General features: G+C 32.7%; 1 protein-coding gene across 1 annotated transcript; it reads right to left on the bottom strand.

Annotated features, from left to right (window-relative positions):
• Positions 1 to 292: 292 nt before the first annotated feature.
• Positions 293 to 18,317, bottom strand: LOC143044972 (uncharacterized). Its single transcript, XM_076217250.1, has 6 exons — positions 18,193 to 18,317; positions 9,293 to 9,970; positions 8,409 to 8,462; positions 4,530 to 4,592; positions 1,341 to 1,416; positions 293 to 1,024 (listed from the first exon to the last, which is right to left on the bottom strand). Exons 1-6 carry the CDS (start codon positions 18,266 to 18,268, stop codon positions 412 to 414), a joined length of 1,560 nt encoding a protein of 519 aa, XP_076073365.1. The 5' UTR covers positions 18,269 to 18,317; the 3' UTR covers positions 293 to 411.
• Between the last annotated feature and the right edge of the window lie 19 nt (positions 18,318 to 18,336).

Below are 18,336 nucleotides of genomic sequence, written 5' to 3'. Positions count from 1 at the left end.
ACTTGTCACTTTCTGAGATTATGAGTACTGTAACATTCGCCAAATGTGGAGCAACATCTGCTTACCCTTCCTGAGCACCAGAGATCATCCCAAGTTTTTGTTGGGGTTCGTGTTGCTCAGTCTTTAGTTTTCTATGTTGTTTTTTGTGTACTATTATTTGTCAGTTTGCCTTTTTCATTTTTAGCCATGACGTTGTCAATTTATTTTCGATTTATGAGTTTGACTGTTCCTTTGGTATCGTTCGCCCCTCTTATATCTGACATAAGGCAATAATGAATAATAAGTAATGACCACATTTGTTCAGATAAATTGTAATTTCATTAATACCAACTGTTACAGGAAAGACTTTTTCAAAGATTATAATGATTGATAGAAATTTTACAAAGTACATATTCTATTTGATTTAAATAGTTAAGAACATTTTGAAATATCATACTCGTCTTCAGTTTTCCTTCCAGTGCAATGATCGTACGTGTCTTGTTTTTCTGAATCCGACTTGGAACGACTTGAAGAATCATATACCGTATCGACAGTATGACTGTAAATGTTGCTTGTAGATTCTTTATGTCGATTGTCACGTGATGAATCATACACCCCTTCCTCAGAAAGACCATATGTATCATCCGTTATATATGTTGTGTTATCAAAGCTAGTTTTTTCCCGACTCGTATTGATTGGTTGGGCAAGTTCATATTGATCAGTTTTGGTTTTATCTTCAGATCTGTTGTAACCCGTTATATTTGGATCTAAAACTAAGTAGTTGTTTGAAGCAGCATCTTTAGATATCATCTCAGAAATATAACCTTGTTCAGTAGATGGTTCAACAGTAGCATAATCATAATTTAAATCTTGTTTTCTACCAGAAACTTCACTGTTTGTGAGGTTTTGGTATGGATAATCGGTAGTGGTCTTATTTAAATCCAAGTACGTATTGTTGGGGTGGCCAGTCCCACGTGCCATTTCAATATTTTGAGATCTAGTATAACAATCCTTTGGTTCTTTAAATTTGCTCGATCCAAAACACCTTTAATATTTGAAAATAAGCGTATTGTTTTAAAATTATTATGATTGAACAAACTCTATCGTAAAACTACCTTTTTCGTTTGTTAATACATGCTAACAAACATGACAATTGGAGAATATTGTGATGTGATTTAATTATTCCTTTTTACTTTTCACATTAAGTGTTTTTTTCAACTTTTTATATTGGTGAAAGAACAAATAATTTACCTATATTAAATAGATTATGAAGTGACTACATGATACAATTAAATGTTTTAATCGTAGAAATGTAATCTATTGAATTTTTAAGTTGTTTTTTTTCATGTAAATTACAATACCTTCGAATGAATATAAAATTTACAACCAGAACAACTATAACCAATACCAGACCCACAACAAGTCCAATAACCATTCCTGAAATAAAGTTCAAAAATATTTAAGCTAAATATTATGTAAATAAAGAAAATGTGGTTTGATTGCCAATGAGACAACTCTCCACAAGAGACCAAAATGAAAAAAAAAATACAGCAAAAGAAATAGAACATTAATCATTATAATGAAATAAGTAAACAGCTTTCTTATCTTTCCTTTTCTAATTGTCACCTTACTTTGCTATTTGTATCTATGTTTATGAAAATTTACACCGAATTAAATATAATTGTCCACGGTTCTATGATCTGTCGATGCCTCTATCTTAACATTGAATAAGGAACTCCAACTGCGTTTACACGTAATTCAAATTACAAAATAAATGTAGTTTAATTTACATTCGAAACGTATTACGTCCTCGCGTAAGCTGTAATGCGAATTGCAATGCGCGTCAAATTCGCTTTACTGTCCTAACGATGTTAAGTTAAATTCGCATAATCGATTGAATAATAACATTGTTATTCGAAATACAATTTAGAATGTGTGCATACCACCGTTTAATTCGAATAAATACAAGTTAATTGATTCGTATTAACGAAAATGCATTGATAATGCGTATTAGCCTTGAATTCCATTCGAATTAAATAAAAGAGGAGTGTGTTAACGCGATTAGCGAATTCAGTAACTGCGAATACTCTCGTACTGTACTGTACTTAATGTTTTTGTTGTTGGCATGTAGGAGTTAGGGATGTCAAAAGATCTGAAATCTAATACTCGGATACTCGGTCATGATACTCGGATACTCGCGAGTACTCGGATGAATCTTAAACGTTTATTGAAAAGTGTAGACTTTAGGTCGGATGCAGTGGTTTTGTTATTACCTTAAACATATAAACGAAAGACAAATGAACAACGAACATAGAATGGTCCTCCGGTTGTTTTTTTTTTGTGTCAATTAAATAATGAATTACCGATTGCCGTTTCTCTAAATAATCTATCATAATAGCAATTATTTTTTGTGTACGTGTTCATGAATGAAATTGCAATAAAGTCCGACAAACGGTAGACAATATAAGTATCATCTGTTCCTGAAGAGTTGGTATTTTGTGTAATACGACTTGTTCATTAATTTGTCAACAACAATATTGGACTTCAAATTACTTGTGCATTTTTCGTGTTGCTCAGTCTTACTTTTCTGTGTTGTTGTTTTTTTTTTGTGCACTATCATTTGTCTGACTTTTTTTTAGCAATGATGTTGTCAGTGCATTTTCGACTTTTGGGTTTGAATTTCGTACTTTCGCATATCTTTAAATTGTAAATTATACAATTATAGTTCCCAAAACAGAGTAATTAAATTAATTTAATTGTACATCTCATACCAATCACATTTACATAGAAGTCTTGAATAACAAACAAAGGTAAGTTTTTACGGCTTATGATGCGTTGATAATTTATCCATGAAAGTGTTGATCCGTGTACAAACACCGTTAAAAATGTCTCTAATCAGTTGCGTAGGGTTTACCGCAGGTCACTTTGATTTTGTTCTTGTTTAGAATATGATCTGGTCAACAATTTCAGACGAATGACTGACTTTTTTTTATTATTTTTTTGTAACTAGTTGTGCACGTGAAAACATTCCCTTGGAAGAAAGGGAAGACACGTTGCTGGTACTACTATACCAAATAGTAGCCTCAGATAAACATATTCATGTTAGTATGTATTGATTTTATTTAGTATTACGAAGGGGATATTTCAACGGAACTAAAGAGAGTGGAAATGTGAAGAGAAATATCTCCAGATGTATAACGGGCAAACGAGTATCCGAGTACTAAAACTGTACTCAAGTACTCGTTGCCATCCCTAGTAGAAATACATTGTCACGTCTTGAATGTTTTTTGGTTACATATTTTTATGCTTTGTTTCGATCTGATGATTTAAGACCTTTTCAATTGATTTTCATTAGAGTCCAAGGTTTGTATAGGTAGCGGGTTGGCGCCAGTAAACTAGTTTCTGTCGCCACATTCTGTATGTGGTCCCAAAATGAAGCAACAAGTCAAGATGCTGTGGTTCAGTGGTTGTTGAATATCAAACATAATTTTCGTTCATTGTTTTGTACATAAATCATGCTGTCAAAGAAGTGCTCACTATTTTTAAAACACTCCTACGAACATTAAAGGACCCTTTTTGTAAATAAATTAGACCATTCGTTTTTTCGTTTAAATTGTTTTGCATTAGTTTATTTGGCGCCTTTCATAGCTGCTTATGGGGTACGGGCTTTGCTAATTGTTGAAGTCAGTACGGTAATCTTTAGTTGTTATCATATGTCCTTTGGTTTCTGTTGGACAGTTGTCTCATTAAACCAAGAGTTCCAAATGGTGAGGTTGAAATCATCCCTTCGTAAATTTTACGTACGCCATCACGAGTTGGTTGACCGTTATGGAATAACCGTTTCACAAATGATATCGGATATGTTCCTCTTACATCGTAACTACAATCCCCTTCCCTTTCATGAATGTGACCTAACGAATTAGACTATTTACCGGATTTGTTTTCACATAAGCAAGACGACGGGTGCCACATGTGGAACAGGATCTGCTTATCCTTCCGGAGCACCTGAGATCACCCCTAGTTTTTGGTGGGGTTCGTATTGCTTATTCTTTAGTTTTCTATGTTGTGTCATGTGTACTATTGTTTGTCTGTTTGTCTTTTTCATTTTTAGCCATAGCGTTGTCAGTTTATTTTCGATTTATAAGTTTGACTGTCCCTCCGGTATCTTTGGTCCCTCTTTTGTCTCCTTGGTAATATTACCATATTTACTTATTTTATATCTAGCTGATATATTCTGACTTATAGTATTTTGTGACGGCATTCGGACATATCTCGAAATTTACGTTATTTTCACTAATAAAATAGACTAATTTTTCAGAAGTCAATGTTATACAGATTTTGTTATAGAACGATTCAATTGAATTAAATTTGATCTGTATACATAATTGAACCATCTAAATTCTAAGATTATCGTCGACAATTTCTTTGAAAAAAATTATAAAACGGATGGCCCTGTTATACGATTCCGTAAAGTATGCCTTCGGTTTAAAACATTAATTGAGACTTGAAAGTCAACAACAACATTTGTCACTACTACGCATTACTAGTACCTATTTCATTACTGTCTTCATTTGTAGACGGTGAAGATGTTGCATTATTTACTACAACTGCGTCTGTAAAAAAGAGAATATGTTATACGGGGTTAACTTTTGTTGATCAATATTGAATATTACTTAAGTTCGTTCATATTTTTGGACTTCATATATGGACATACCGTTACATTGCTCTTTGTCAGTCCGGTTTATCATCGTTGTACATTGTATTTGGAATATATAAGGTTCGTAAATGTTTGCTTCTTACACACATTGACTGTCGAATTTAAAATAAAGCTCCTTTTGAACTGTTTATTCTTCTTGGTATGGGAAATATTTCGACTTAAATTTGCTCGTTTCGTATCAAACCGCTTATAACTAATTCTCCTGTCACAGACACATCGTATAATTTGATAAAGTGTGTTATGCCAAATGCTTAGTTGCCGTTAATACATAAAAATCAACGATACAAGGACAATTTAAAACACTTACAAAGGAACTCAACATGTTTTTTGATAATAAAGACCAGGGTCGGACCTACAAATCAAAGTTTTTTGATAAATATAAGTTGTTTGAATCTTCTACACCAAACATAATTATGTTTTTGAATAAACAAATACCGATTTCTAAATCGTACATGATTTCTGTGAATGATTTTAATAATGTGTAAAGGATATCACCGCTTCTACCTAATGTGGAATTCTAATCATGACGTCAAGTCAGGTTAGATATATTTAGAATATTTCGTAATACTGATTTTTCCGGATTGTAAAGAATCTTAAATAATGTAAAGTAGAGCTCAAGATTTAGATAATTTCACGAGAAACAGAAGGCAAATGTGTAAATAAGTGTTTAAAATTTATCTGTTCGTGTGTAAAATTGAGAATGGAAATGGGGAATGTGCCAAAGAGACAACAACCCGACCATAGAAAAAACAACAGCAGAAGGTCACCAACAGGTCTTCAATGTAGCGAAATATTCCCGCACCCGGAGGCGTCCTTGTCTATTTCTCATCAATTCAGTATCAAATTTTATGGTCTTTTCAACAACTATAAAAACAAAATAAGTAAAGTGAAAGGCTTGGAAAATTGGCCAGCCACATAGAGAATTGACGGCTTAAAGATGTCTTTCTCAAAAACTGACAAAATTAAACGTTAGACTATATCAATCAACTGAACGAATTGAAAATAACTGTCGTACATTTTAGTACCTCCATATTTAGCACACATAGTATGCACATAAAACAATCGTCGAGGACTTTCGTTTCTATCATGATTTCCTTGATAGAGCAAAGCAACTTTAAAAGAACCTATTAACACACATCATTGTTTGTATGGTATCAATGTTCAAGGTAATTAACACAGAATACTACCCACTGTGTTCCCACTTTGCTGTTTGTTACAGTACAGAAGGCTACTTAATATCGAATATTTACTAACCATAATCAAAACGATTGGTGCTACTATAAGAACAGTAACTTATAACTTTAACCATATGAGCATCCATGTGCACTTGTTATTTTTTGTTGGGTCAAAATGCTCTGATTTCCTCGTTTGTTTGTGAAGTGCTTAGTGGATTGTTTTATTTTTTCGTTTAGTTTACAGTTCTGTCATGCTTTTGTCTTTGATTTTTTTTTATGTTCTTCTTTCCAACAAATACAAAATAAAAGTATCCGGGTCAAATTGGTTTTGATATTCTATATTTATACTACAATTGTGTTATTTGCGCTGCAACGTTTTGATTACCTTTTTTATCGACGGTCACTAACGCCTCTTATTTGAGACGTTACCTAAAAATATTTCCATTTGAACAACTCTTAAGAGTTGCAGTATAAAGGGAACAACCCAAACATTGTCTCGAAATATACATTGTTATATGTATGTACTAAGCTCGACAAGGTATAGAAATTATCGCCAGGGCCTCGCATTCTATCTGCTTCAAAGCCTTCTTCAAATGATTCTCAAATTAATCGTTTGTTTTGTATAATTATTCTATCTTTATATTATTTTTTCTGAATACAAACAAACGTGGGCTCAAAATTAACATCGAGAAAAGGAAAGTCATGTCAATCAACGACCAATCAAATGAAATTTCAATAAAGATTGGATCTTTCAACATCGAGGAAAGAGAAGACTTTATATACCTAGGCAGCGTAATAAGCAGTGATAATGGGACCACCAAAGACATCAGAGCAAGACTGAGTAAGGCTAGAACATCTATAACAGCAATGTCAAATATGTACTGCTTTATGGCTCAGAATGTTGGAGAATTATACAAACTGACTTCAACAAACTGGCTGCATTCCACAATACCTGCTGAGAAGAATATGCAAAATCTTTTGGTCAAACAAAATATCAAATCAGGAACTATTCAAACTGACAGCACAAAGATACATAAGAGATGAAATAAAAACAAGAAGATGGAAATGGATAGGCCATGTCCTAAGGAAGGAACCAGCAAACATCGCTATAGTGTCACCGAGGTGGACTCCAACTGGAAAGAGGAAAAGGGGAAGACCAAAAGAAACAGTGGAAAGCGTGATGAAGGAGGTTGGGATGTCCTGGCGAGAGGTAGAGAAGAAAGCATAAGACATAGTGTTATGGAGAGAGCTAGTGTCGGCCTTATGTGCATCAAAGCACGAAGAGGATTAAGTAATATTTTCCTTTCGTATTTCTTTACGGCTTCAAACTTTCAACTTAAAATGCGAAACTCTAAGCTGCTAAAATGTTCTCATTGTTTAGAGCGTGTCAATGATATTTGCATACAAGCTTGGCTTCGCAGTCTTGATTCATTAACCCCGTAACACTAGACCAAGACTATTAAGATCAAACTACAAATATAAAAATGAGATCGTGGTATCGTGGGCTTGAATATTTCATAGTTTTCACATTCATACCATGACCTTTGTATGCTCCTGATAAGATCATACTCAGATTCCACTACGATAGTAACATGTTATGATTACAGCTTACGGTCTTGTCATGCTCTTGCTATATGAATAACATTTTTTATTATAAAAATGGACGTATAACTTATTCTTTGATTTATTTCTTTTAAAATTGATTTCGAAATGTGATATGAAAAGGAAAAAGAAAAGTTCTTCCGTTTGCCGATGACCGAACAGTATCATTTTAAAAGTAATTCCAACATTGGATTTTTATCTAAAATTTATAATGAGGGTCCGTTGATGGTAAGTCCATTAGAAATAATAAGTTGATAATTGTTAAACTTCTTTATCAACCAACTTACAAAACGAATAGAAAACAACTGCCATAATCATGTAGCATCTCCATATTAAGCTCACTTAAATGTGTATGATTCTATCTTCCAGGGCTTCCATTTCCAATCATGATTCCCTTTACAGGGCAAAGATGCTAATAAGGATCCTATTAAAACAGATGTTCCTGAAGGTATTCATTTATCGTTTTTGAAAGTTTCACGGACGACATCATGGTTTTAAGAGTATCAATGCCAAGTCATTTAACACGCAAATGTTCACACTTTGTTGTTTGACTACTTAAAATACTAATGAAAATGTACTTACCTTAATCAACCCGATTGGTGCTACTATTAGATCAGCAACTTATAACTAGAACTACATGAGCATCCATGTTCAGATTTGTTTTCGGTTAGTACTTAGTACTGAACTGCTGTTTTCGCTTTCGTCGTTTCATTCCGTTTAAATTCAGCTAGGCTATTTAGGCATTTGGGTTTTTTTGTTGGCTGATTTTTTTTATTATTGTCTCTTACAACAAATACATTAATTAGTGTCAGGGTAAAATTTGTTATAAAGTATCATATCATAGTGGTTTTATTTTGATAAGAACATTTAAAGCGCACAATAACAATCATTCATTTTTATAAATAATGAAAATTCTAATAATATGAGATATTTACCCGTAGTGGGCACCGTCGATTTTACAGTTAGTGATGTCTGTGTAAAGTCTTTATCTACAAAATTTAAGAATTGCCTCAAATTCTACCCATCCTCAAATACGAATTTGTCGGTTTTTACCCAACAATGTTTCACTTGAAATAGCTCTAAAGAGTTGCAGTATAATAAGAACACTCGTTATTTTCTCGAAACATAAATTATATGTACTCAGCTCGAAATATAGTACTATTGACAGGACGTCGCATTCTTCCTGCTTCTAAGCATTCGGTGAATAAATTGTATGTTTTATGATATGTATAGTTCTTTATTTCACGTTTTTGCTTTAAGAAATGGCCAAAAAAAATCTGATCTTTGAGAGTTTGTCAATGATATTCACATACATGTTGTTGCGGTCTTATGTCTGTAGATACCAGTTTTTCTTGTTTTATCTGTAATTGTACCGATTTAGATACATTATTTATACATGCAAAAGCAATGTAAAAAGGGTACATCTTTTTCACTGTCAACATGGTCAAAGAGTTGAAAGTCATTTGAAAATTCAAATAATTAAAGTTCATTTTAATTTTCTTTAGTCGATTTGGTTCGATTTTTCTTGTTAAGAAAAACAGAATGTTTGGCATATTAAATTATAAACCGGCCGATGATATACCAGGAATCAGTTTTTACAAATACAATTTAGTATTTTTTGGCATTTTTTGTGTACAACTACAAATGCATATCATAACGCAAACATCTATTAAGGTGGGTTGGACGGAACGAGGCAGAGAAGATTGTTTCATTTATACGTTTTTTAAATAATAGATATAGATGGACGCATTTTAAACTATACATATTTGGAACCAATAAGTTTTCGTATATATCTTATCTGAGTTCTATTTATACGTACAAACAGGTAATCCTAAGGCTGCGCTGATATTTTTCACAGAATATGACGTCATGAATCCACCACAACCTCCCATATGCATTTCAAAATCAAAAAAGAATTCATTCCCCATATGTTTACTGCTGTTTAATGTAGAAGAGCGAGTAATCCAACCGTTCATAAAGGTACTACTACTACCAACTCTACCAGGATATGTTTTATTTGGATTATAGTAGAAGGTTATATAACTATTTGGATTGGCATCACAGTTTTTAAAGGTGAAATCGTGTTTTGCAGCACGGTACCCCTGAGTATTGTTTTTCTTTGTCAGACTTTCTGGTAAAAATCCAAGAAATAAATATGGTTCCATCATATCTGCATTTACCCGTTGCGGACCTTGGTAAGAAGTGTTGTTGTTATATCCAAAGTATAGGCTAGAACTGTTTTGAAACTGTAACAAATTTTCTACGATAACTTCTTTTTGAGTACCGTTGCTAAAGAGAATTCGTAATTTGGCAAAATCCCTGGTTGAGTACAATTTTGAAATATCAACTGACGTGTTGTAAGAATCTTTTGAAATGTAGGTGTATATCCACTCTTCTTCAAAGGAGCAATATACTTTGATGGAATTGCCGTTTTGATAAATTACATATTTTCCGCTTGGATTAGTACTGTCTCTTTTGTAGAATTCCCTGCATGAACCTTAAATCAAATACATATTTTTTTAATTAACAAACAATCAATTTTTATATTATGTTCTATAAATTCTATAATTAGATGAGGAAGGGAACTAGAACTAGACGAAAAAGAAGTAACATTTCACAAATCAAGAAATACAGAAATGTATACAACTAATGTAGAAAATACATGTTACAAAGTAAGAAATTGCATTTTACAAATTAAGAAATAAAATTTAATGTGCCCTTACATAATAAAAAGGCGAAATAATAAGATACTCGTTGTTTTAACATGTTTTAGTCTTTAGGTAAAAGGGTAAGGCCATACATAGCCCATGACTATATATAGACGAAAATTTGAGTCATGATAAATCAGATTATTCTACCTCTTGGCAGGGTGACATGTTTCTTTAACTTCGGACAAGTCAAACAGTCAAATAAACATTGCTGATGTCTTATAGAGTTGCAAGTCAATAACTAATTTCACCTTGTTGAATATTCGTATTACCTTAATAAATGTAATCGCCTAGCTGGAAATGCGTTACTCATGTATTAGGCGTGTTCATCTATTAAAGGCAAAGACTGTCAACATTGAAATTTAAACAAGAGTGTAGTATTTAGTTCACTGGTTAATCTTTTTTTATACAGGTAAACACCATGATTTCAATATTTTTAATCTATAAAATGAAATCCAACTGCGCATGTTAAATTTTTCTTTATTTTTTTTTTTTTTTAGATTTATTTACTTATTCATACTTAAGATTATGCGGCCGGGGTTATATGATGGTCGACAAACCTCAGGGGTCATCTCGATAAATAATTGGATGACATTTAGACTTAAAAAAAACACAACATAATATCGAGCTTTTGCAATTTGGATATACGTTTTATTATGTTATAAATAAAATACAAGATTTAAATCGGTGAACATGAATTTGACAGCGTATGCCCTTTAAAGGTACATTGTATTATCTGTCATATTCATGTTCAGTGATTTGACCCAATTTAATATTTTTTTATAGTGAACACGTGCAATTATATGTTTTTTGTGTTTTATTTCATATCGACTTAAACATATTATATTCACGATTTTCACCCTAAAAGAATGATTTTTTTGTGGATTGATTCAGTGAAACAAATGGTTTATCCTTGTTTCACTTTCAGTGGTGACATCACGGGTGTCATTCGGTTTAACGAAAAAAATTATCGTGAAAGAATATCTAACGGTGGTCAAGTATTGAGAGACGATCTTGAAAGCTCTGGTACCGGATCGTGAAGGTCATTCAATCGAGAAGACATATGAAAGGTCATTATATAATCGAATTTAATTAATTACACAAACAAATTTACAACAAAATAAAACTGTCTGTCAAAATGGTTCAACATTATGATCAGTATTTTAGAAAATCAAGTTTTAAAAGTATATAGTTTTTACAAAACAATAAAAGGCAGATTGCTTCTCGACATTTCAATGACATAAAAAATGTAAACAAACATGATTTTTTTCAAAAATTCGAAAAAAAATAAACTACTTTTATCCGAGTAAGAGCATTCTATTTGAATGAACCGATGTTCTCATAGTTATTTTGTATAAATATAATCTGAAACTTGGTAATATTTACACAAAATTGATTTTTCTGATCGCGAAAGATCACGTACCGCTTTTTTGAAGATCGTGAAAAGGATCGTGCAAGATCTGGTGATACGAAGACGTTCAAATTCTTCTTCAGTTATATGATAATTAATATTTGTTATCGGTATTGAGAAAAACTAGATAGGCCAAGATCCTCAATGAATGAAATATAAATATAATTGAGAATGGATATGGGGAATGACTTTGTGTCAAAGAGACATCAACCCGACCAAAGAACAGACAACAGCAGAAGATCACCAACAGTTCTTCACTGCAGCGAGAAATTCCTGCACCCGGAGGATTCCTTCACCTGGCCCTAAACAAATGTATATACTAGTTCAGTGATAATGAACGCCATATTAAACTCTAAATCGTACACAAGAAACTACACAAGAAACTAAAATTAAAAATAATACAACACCTACAAATGCCAGAGGCTCCTGACTTGGGACAGGCGCAAAAATGCGGCGGGGTTAAACATGTTTATGAGATCTCAACCCCCTCCCCCTCCAGTACCTCTAGCCAATGAAGAAAAGTAAACGCATAACAATGCGCACATTAAAATTCAGTTTAAGAGGAGTCTGAGTCTGATGTCAGAAGATGTAACCAAAGAAAATAAACAAAATGACAATAATACATAAATAATAACAGACTACTAGCAGTTAACTGACATGCCAGCTCCAGACTTCGATTAAACTGATTGAAAGATTAAGTCTTCATCATATGAATATCAGGCAATATCCTATAGTTTAGTATTATACCATCATAACATATATGAGAAGAACATAACCCGTGTCATGCTAACAACTGGTTTTTAAATAAATGTGTTTAGTTCGGATGCAAAGACCCTATAAGTAAATCAATATTAACGCCAAAATATGCAATCTTTAATGATCTGACAACAGTATCGTAACTATATCCCTTCTTAATAAGTATATTTAAAGGTTTTGTTAGTTTCTGGGGTGAATACTGACATTTTTGTGCTTTATAAAGAATATTTCCATAAAAAAAATGGGTGTGAAATACATGACCGTATAAGAAGTCTGTATATTGAACTATATTTACGAATGATGATGTCCTTGTACCGATAAAGTTTAGTAAATGTTTTGACTAGTTTGTGATATCGAAAACCCTGGTGTAATAGTTTTTCAGTAATACAGAAATTTCTCTCGTTAAAATCTAAAACATTGTTACATACACGAGCGAATCGTACAAGTTGAGCTATATAAACACCGTAAGATCGAAGATGGTGACAATGGAACGTCATCATTAAAATGGATAATTAACGATAGGAAAGAAAATCATCTCTTTTATCATAAATTTTAGTATAAAGCTTTCCGTTAATGATATAGATATCAAGATTGAGGAAAGGGCAGTGGTCAATGTTAGTATTAGCTTTATTTAAAGTAAGTTCAACAGGACAAATTTCTTTAGTATACATACTGAAGTCGTCATTGTTGAGAGCCAAAGTATAATCCAAATATTTAAAAGTATTATTAAATTTATGTATCAGATGTTGTTTCGATGGGTCTTTGCTGATTTTTGTCATAAATTGTAACTCATAGCAATACAAAAAAAGGTCCACAATAAGTGATGCACATTTAGTCCCCATTGGAATTCCGATAACCTGACGATATACGGAATCTCCAAAGCGAACAAATATGTTATCAAATAAAAATTCAAGGGCAGATATAGTATATAAGCATGTCCAATTACGGTGAGTTTTGTTCAACAAAAATTAGTTCAGTTTAACAAAATTTGTAGCATACTACAAATTTCAGTGGACAAAAGTTACTTTTGTCATGACAAAATTCATTTTTGTAACACAGACTTTATTACTTTTGTTACCTAATTTGAAAATTGGGCGACAAAAGTCAATTTTGTATGCAAATTTGTTTAGTTTGGATTCTGTGAACTAATTTGCATACAAAATCGACTTTTGTGAGACAAAATTGACTTTTGTGAGACAAAATTGACTTTTGTGAGACAAAATTGACTTTTGTGAGACAAAATTGACATTTGTGAGACAAAATTGACTTTTGTGAGACAAAATTGACAAAATTGAATTTTGTCTCACAAAATTGAGTTTTGTCTCACAAAAGTCAATTTTGTATGGAAATTTGTTTAGTTTGGATTCTGTGAACTAATTTGCATACAAAATCGACTTTTGTGACACAAAATTGACATTTGTGAGACAAAATTGACAAAATTGAATTTTGTCTCACAAAAGTCAATTTTGTCTCACAAAAGTCAATTTTGTCTTACAAAAGTCAATTTTGTCTCACAAAAGTCAATTTTGTCTCACAAATGTCAATTTTGTCTCGCACAATTGACTTTTGTGTTTTAATTTCCATATCAGGTAACAAAAGTCAATTTTGAATGCAAATAAGTTTATATTTGCATACCTTTTTGACAAAATTGACTTTTGTCATGACAAAAAAAATTGAATTTTGTCTACAAAAATGAATTTTGTCATCACAAAATTGAAGTTCTCATAAAACAAGTCTGTAACACATAGTTTTGTAAGACAAAAATGATTTTGTTATGACAGAATTGAATTTTGTACAAAACCACAAGAGTCCCATTCGGCGCCCCGTACCATTTGACATAGATAAATCATTTTATGTATATTGCTATTATCCTGTAAGTTACACCCGGCACTTGAAACTGTTGTTCAACAAGAACTCGAAGAGTAGCCAAAAATGAACTGATACTCATAATGACAATCCATATCATCGCTTGCTAAAGATATAAGCTGGGTAACAGGAGATGTTATTTATACAAGTACAAATAATACAAACAAATTATTATTTATGCATTTGTGAACATGTTATTTGTATAATAGTTGACTGATTGTAGGATGAAGGTTTTTGTTGTCATGTATAGTACTCACTTATCACGAGTTATAGGATAACTACATTTTGTATATAAGATCCTATAATCTACATGTCCGTCAAACAGGATTCACCCGACCTCGACTTTGCCTCATTTCATGGATCAAGATTTAGTTTTTTGGTCAAGTCCGTATCGCAGATTCTTTAAGCTGTAGGATAACTCTGTTGTTATGATTGAAGGTGTACATTTTTGACTTCTGCATTGACCTCATTATCATGCATCATTTGGCAATGCTCGTTTTATGTTGTTTGGCATTTTATACCTGTATACTATAGCGCCACGATATGTGGTGTATGATGTACATGTCTGTCTGCATGTTTCATATATTGTCACGTACTCGGGGTAGTGACTTCTGGGTATCGTACCAAAGTTTACCAGTGCACTATCTGCCTGTTCCGTATGTGCACTATAACCGCACAGTCGCCTATGCACCTGTTACCCGGTGCGTATGTTTCACTTATAATATCCCCCTGCAACCTTATTCAGGTACGCAGATAGATTCTTATTCAGAATCTATTTAATCATTATAAAGTGAAAATTATTACTTTGAAGTTCTTACTTCTTCTAGACGTTTGGATTATCCAACTAGCGACCTTGTTCAACAAATGGAAGTTTTTAACGACCTTGACTGGCTATACAGCCCTTGCACGGTCGGCCCTGGCTTGCGCCTTTTTGGGCATTAAATAATTTAATTAAATTGTTTTGACAGCACATCAGCTTATATACTAAGGTTTTGGACCATACCATTTAATTTGGACGATACCATATGTCTTATTCATGAGTGTTTAACATAACCTAACCCTTAATGCTAAAACGTTTGAATGACGGCCCTTATGTTTACGACTACCGATCGGAATATTTCCGGGTATGCTAACCACGACCGGTCCGTTACTGATTCTAAATATTATAAATATCCATAGCAATGTAAACAAAACAAAACCAAAAGTTGTAACGAGTTCGTATAACAATGTTTCAGCTTGATAAAAGAAATAAGAAGAAGAACACTAGTAAAATAAAACAGGTGAACCAAGTTCATCACAATATAACGTCAATTGTATTGGATATATTGAATGATAGTAAGATGTCTATGTCTGGCTGTCAGTCAGGATTCATATACTTTCGACCTTATGTTCCAAATTAATAGACCACTTTCGAGTTCATCCGTCACCGGCAAAAACTCGTCAATTATGCGCGCCTTTATGACGTCATTTACCAGATAGAGGGGATCGCCTGTATCCCTGCACTATTTACGTTCATCAAGCGTCTTAGTGATCGTCATTGTGCAGGATAAACTAGAAATAATGGTTGTTCTGTAGGTACTTAATGACAATTCCCTAATGACAGCAGTGCTGATTGTCAATTTTGAAATTTTAATTTCCTGAATAATTCGTACAATATAGAATTATATTTTTCCAACCACTCGCTCAACATTGAAACGGAAGTGACGACGCCCCTAAACGCACAAATGACGTTCACTAAAACCAGAGTTTTTGACGCAAATGCATCGAACTCGAAAGTTGTCTATTAACCAAACCTAACTTTTACATTTTATATCCGTTTCTAAGGCACTGTGAGGATCGGAACACCTATATTTGGTGTCACGGGATGTTTGTAGAGATCTGTATTGCATGGTTCATCTGACCTTGAACTCTTTTTTAATGAACCATTGACAATCTAAAGCGTATTTGACAATTCTAGTAAAACCCTTAATATTACACACGTTGAACAAATACACTATCATAACTGAAGCAGACGATACATTTCAGCATTTGCGCTCTGGTATTCTTTAGTCTGTAGTATATAGTTATCTCATTGGAAATCAACTTTTTTTTTTATTCACATCTGCTACGTTGTATATAAAGACAAATAGAACTTTAGAAAGAACTGTTGCACAAAATGTTGGTTATCGTTCGATTTCAATATATGCTGGGATTCGAACTCGAGACCTTTAGCATATCATGACACATACCACTACACCAGGACGACTGGATACGATCTGTCATTAATTTAACATACTTAAAGGAAGCAAGACATTTTTATAAGTGGGGCGAGTTGGCAGACCTTTATTCAGTGGGGTTTAAACCCTTTTCGTTAATAAGTGAGTTGTAGAACTGATTGTTCAATTGATTTTACACTTTTTCAAACGTTGGGCGAGTCGGTAAACAAGAGTTGAGCGATTTTTTATAAAGTGGCGATATATTCTGGGCCGATTGGCCAGTGGGGAGAGTTGACATTGTTTGATATCTACTCAGGCCATAAAAAAGAATAGGTTTGTTTGCCCCAAACGCTACCTACCCAGAAAAAAGCTGCCTACTCAAATTCTTTTATTGTCCTGATTTGAAGAAGTTTTTTTTAATTAGATAGGCATGAAGACTAATAAACACCCGATACTTCAATTTCTCTTTTTGAAAAAAGAAAAGAAAATGCCTACCTACCTACCCACTGTCTCAACCTTTGGGTAGGGTTTGGGCAAACTTAAATTTTTTTAATTGTGGCCTCATCGTGTTCGGGGTCATAAAGGGTATACATAATACAGTAATATAAGTATATTATAATGGTTGTGTGGCTTTCTGAACTAGATTTTATGAATTGTAAATGGTTTTTCGTCTAATCTAAAATAGCTGGGATGTAAAATAGTTATCCCATTCGGACTTGTAATGCCAGTGTTAGATCACCCTCTGGCCTCCTGTCATCGGGGTGATCTTACACTGACACACCGCGTCCTCGTGGGATAACTATTAAATGTAACATGAATACGTTTTTATTGAGGTCAAATTACTCACGTGTAAGTGAATAATTCATAGGCAATGTTTTTTAGCTATTTTTTTACAAAATTGATTCAAGCTAGCTTTTAAAAGCGAATTATTATTTCCCTTTTTACTTTCATTTACGAATAATGAACAAACAAAATTCGTATTTTTTCATATCTCGTATATTTAGTCGTAGCTAATGCCCTATTTAACACAACGACACAATTAAATAATAATTATTCACCATTGTACACAATATAATATCTTACAGGAAATTGAAAACATGGGGAAAAACGTCCATGTTAAAATTGTAAAAAAAAACAGGTATAATATTTCAAATGCGTATTTTAAGCTGTTTTATGTTTTCCGTCTTATTCAATTATTATCATACTTCAAACTTGAAGTATTTAAAGTATAATTTATTGTCAGGAGAAAATTGATTTGTATCTGTACGTTATGTATGTTTTAAATCAATTACTAATATGAAAAAGCGGATGAAATTATAAGGATATTTCAAACTGCTGGTGTCCTATATGCACCGGCCCCATATCATGAAGATTATAATTGTGAGATATAGATAATTTACCCTCTCCAAAATAAAACTGGAACTTAAACAGATAAAGAATAAAGAATGAAGATTTTTTGATTATTTTTTTTTTATATGAGTTGCTTTTGATAGCAGTCGACCGTATGCAAGTGCATATGTACATGTACATGCATACGATTTTGATTGTTTTTCGGGACATTCAAATACAAAATAAAAGATGAATTTTGGTCTGTTTTGTAGGTTTCTGAAATCAACTTAATTTTCAAGTAGTTACATAGACTTTGTCATGTTTGTATAGATATGTTTTCAATCCACAATATATTAATTAATATGATGGAGGATTTCTATCCTATGAAACTCATATGTAAAACTGCTCTTCTTTATGGATAATACAAATGTTAGGCAATAATAAAAGTACTTACTGACATATTGATCGGCAAATGAATTAATAAATGTACAAATAATAAGAATACACGCACAATGTTTGAATTGAATCATATTCCTTTTATGTAGGTTGTTTGTTACACCAATGAGGAAGTTAAAAGTCTTAAATATCAAACGTAAAC

Source organism: Mytilus galloprovincialis, chromosome 9 (assembly GCF_965363235.1).
Source record: "Mytilus galloprovincialis chromosome 9, xbMytGall1.hap1.1, whole genome shotgun sequence".
Classification (NCBI taxonomy): Eukaryota; Metazoa; Mollusca; class Bivalvia; order Mytilida; family Mytilidae; genus Mytilus; species Mytilus galloprovincialis.
The sequence above is the reverse complement of the archived record's forward strand: the minus strand, read 5'-3'. Positions and strand labels throughout refer to the sequence as shown.

What these genes read in the sequence shown, in the direction of transcription:
- LOC143044972 (XM_076217250.1), bottom strand. Translation starts at nt 18,268, where the DNA reads ATGATTCAATTCAAACATTGTGCGTGTATTCTTATTATTTGTACATTT. An exon ending in ATTTGCCGATCAATATGTCA is followed by an intron (nt 9,971 to 18,192) that starts GTAAGTACTTTT and finishes ATTTGATTTAAG; the next exon opens with GTTCATGCAGGGAATTCTAC. An exon ending in AGCCTTAGGATTACCTGTTT is followed by an intron (nt 8,463 to 9,292) that starts GTACGTATAAAT and finishes TAAATTTTGTAG; the next exon opens with ATAAAGACTTTACACAGACA.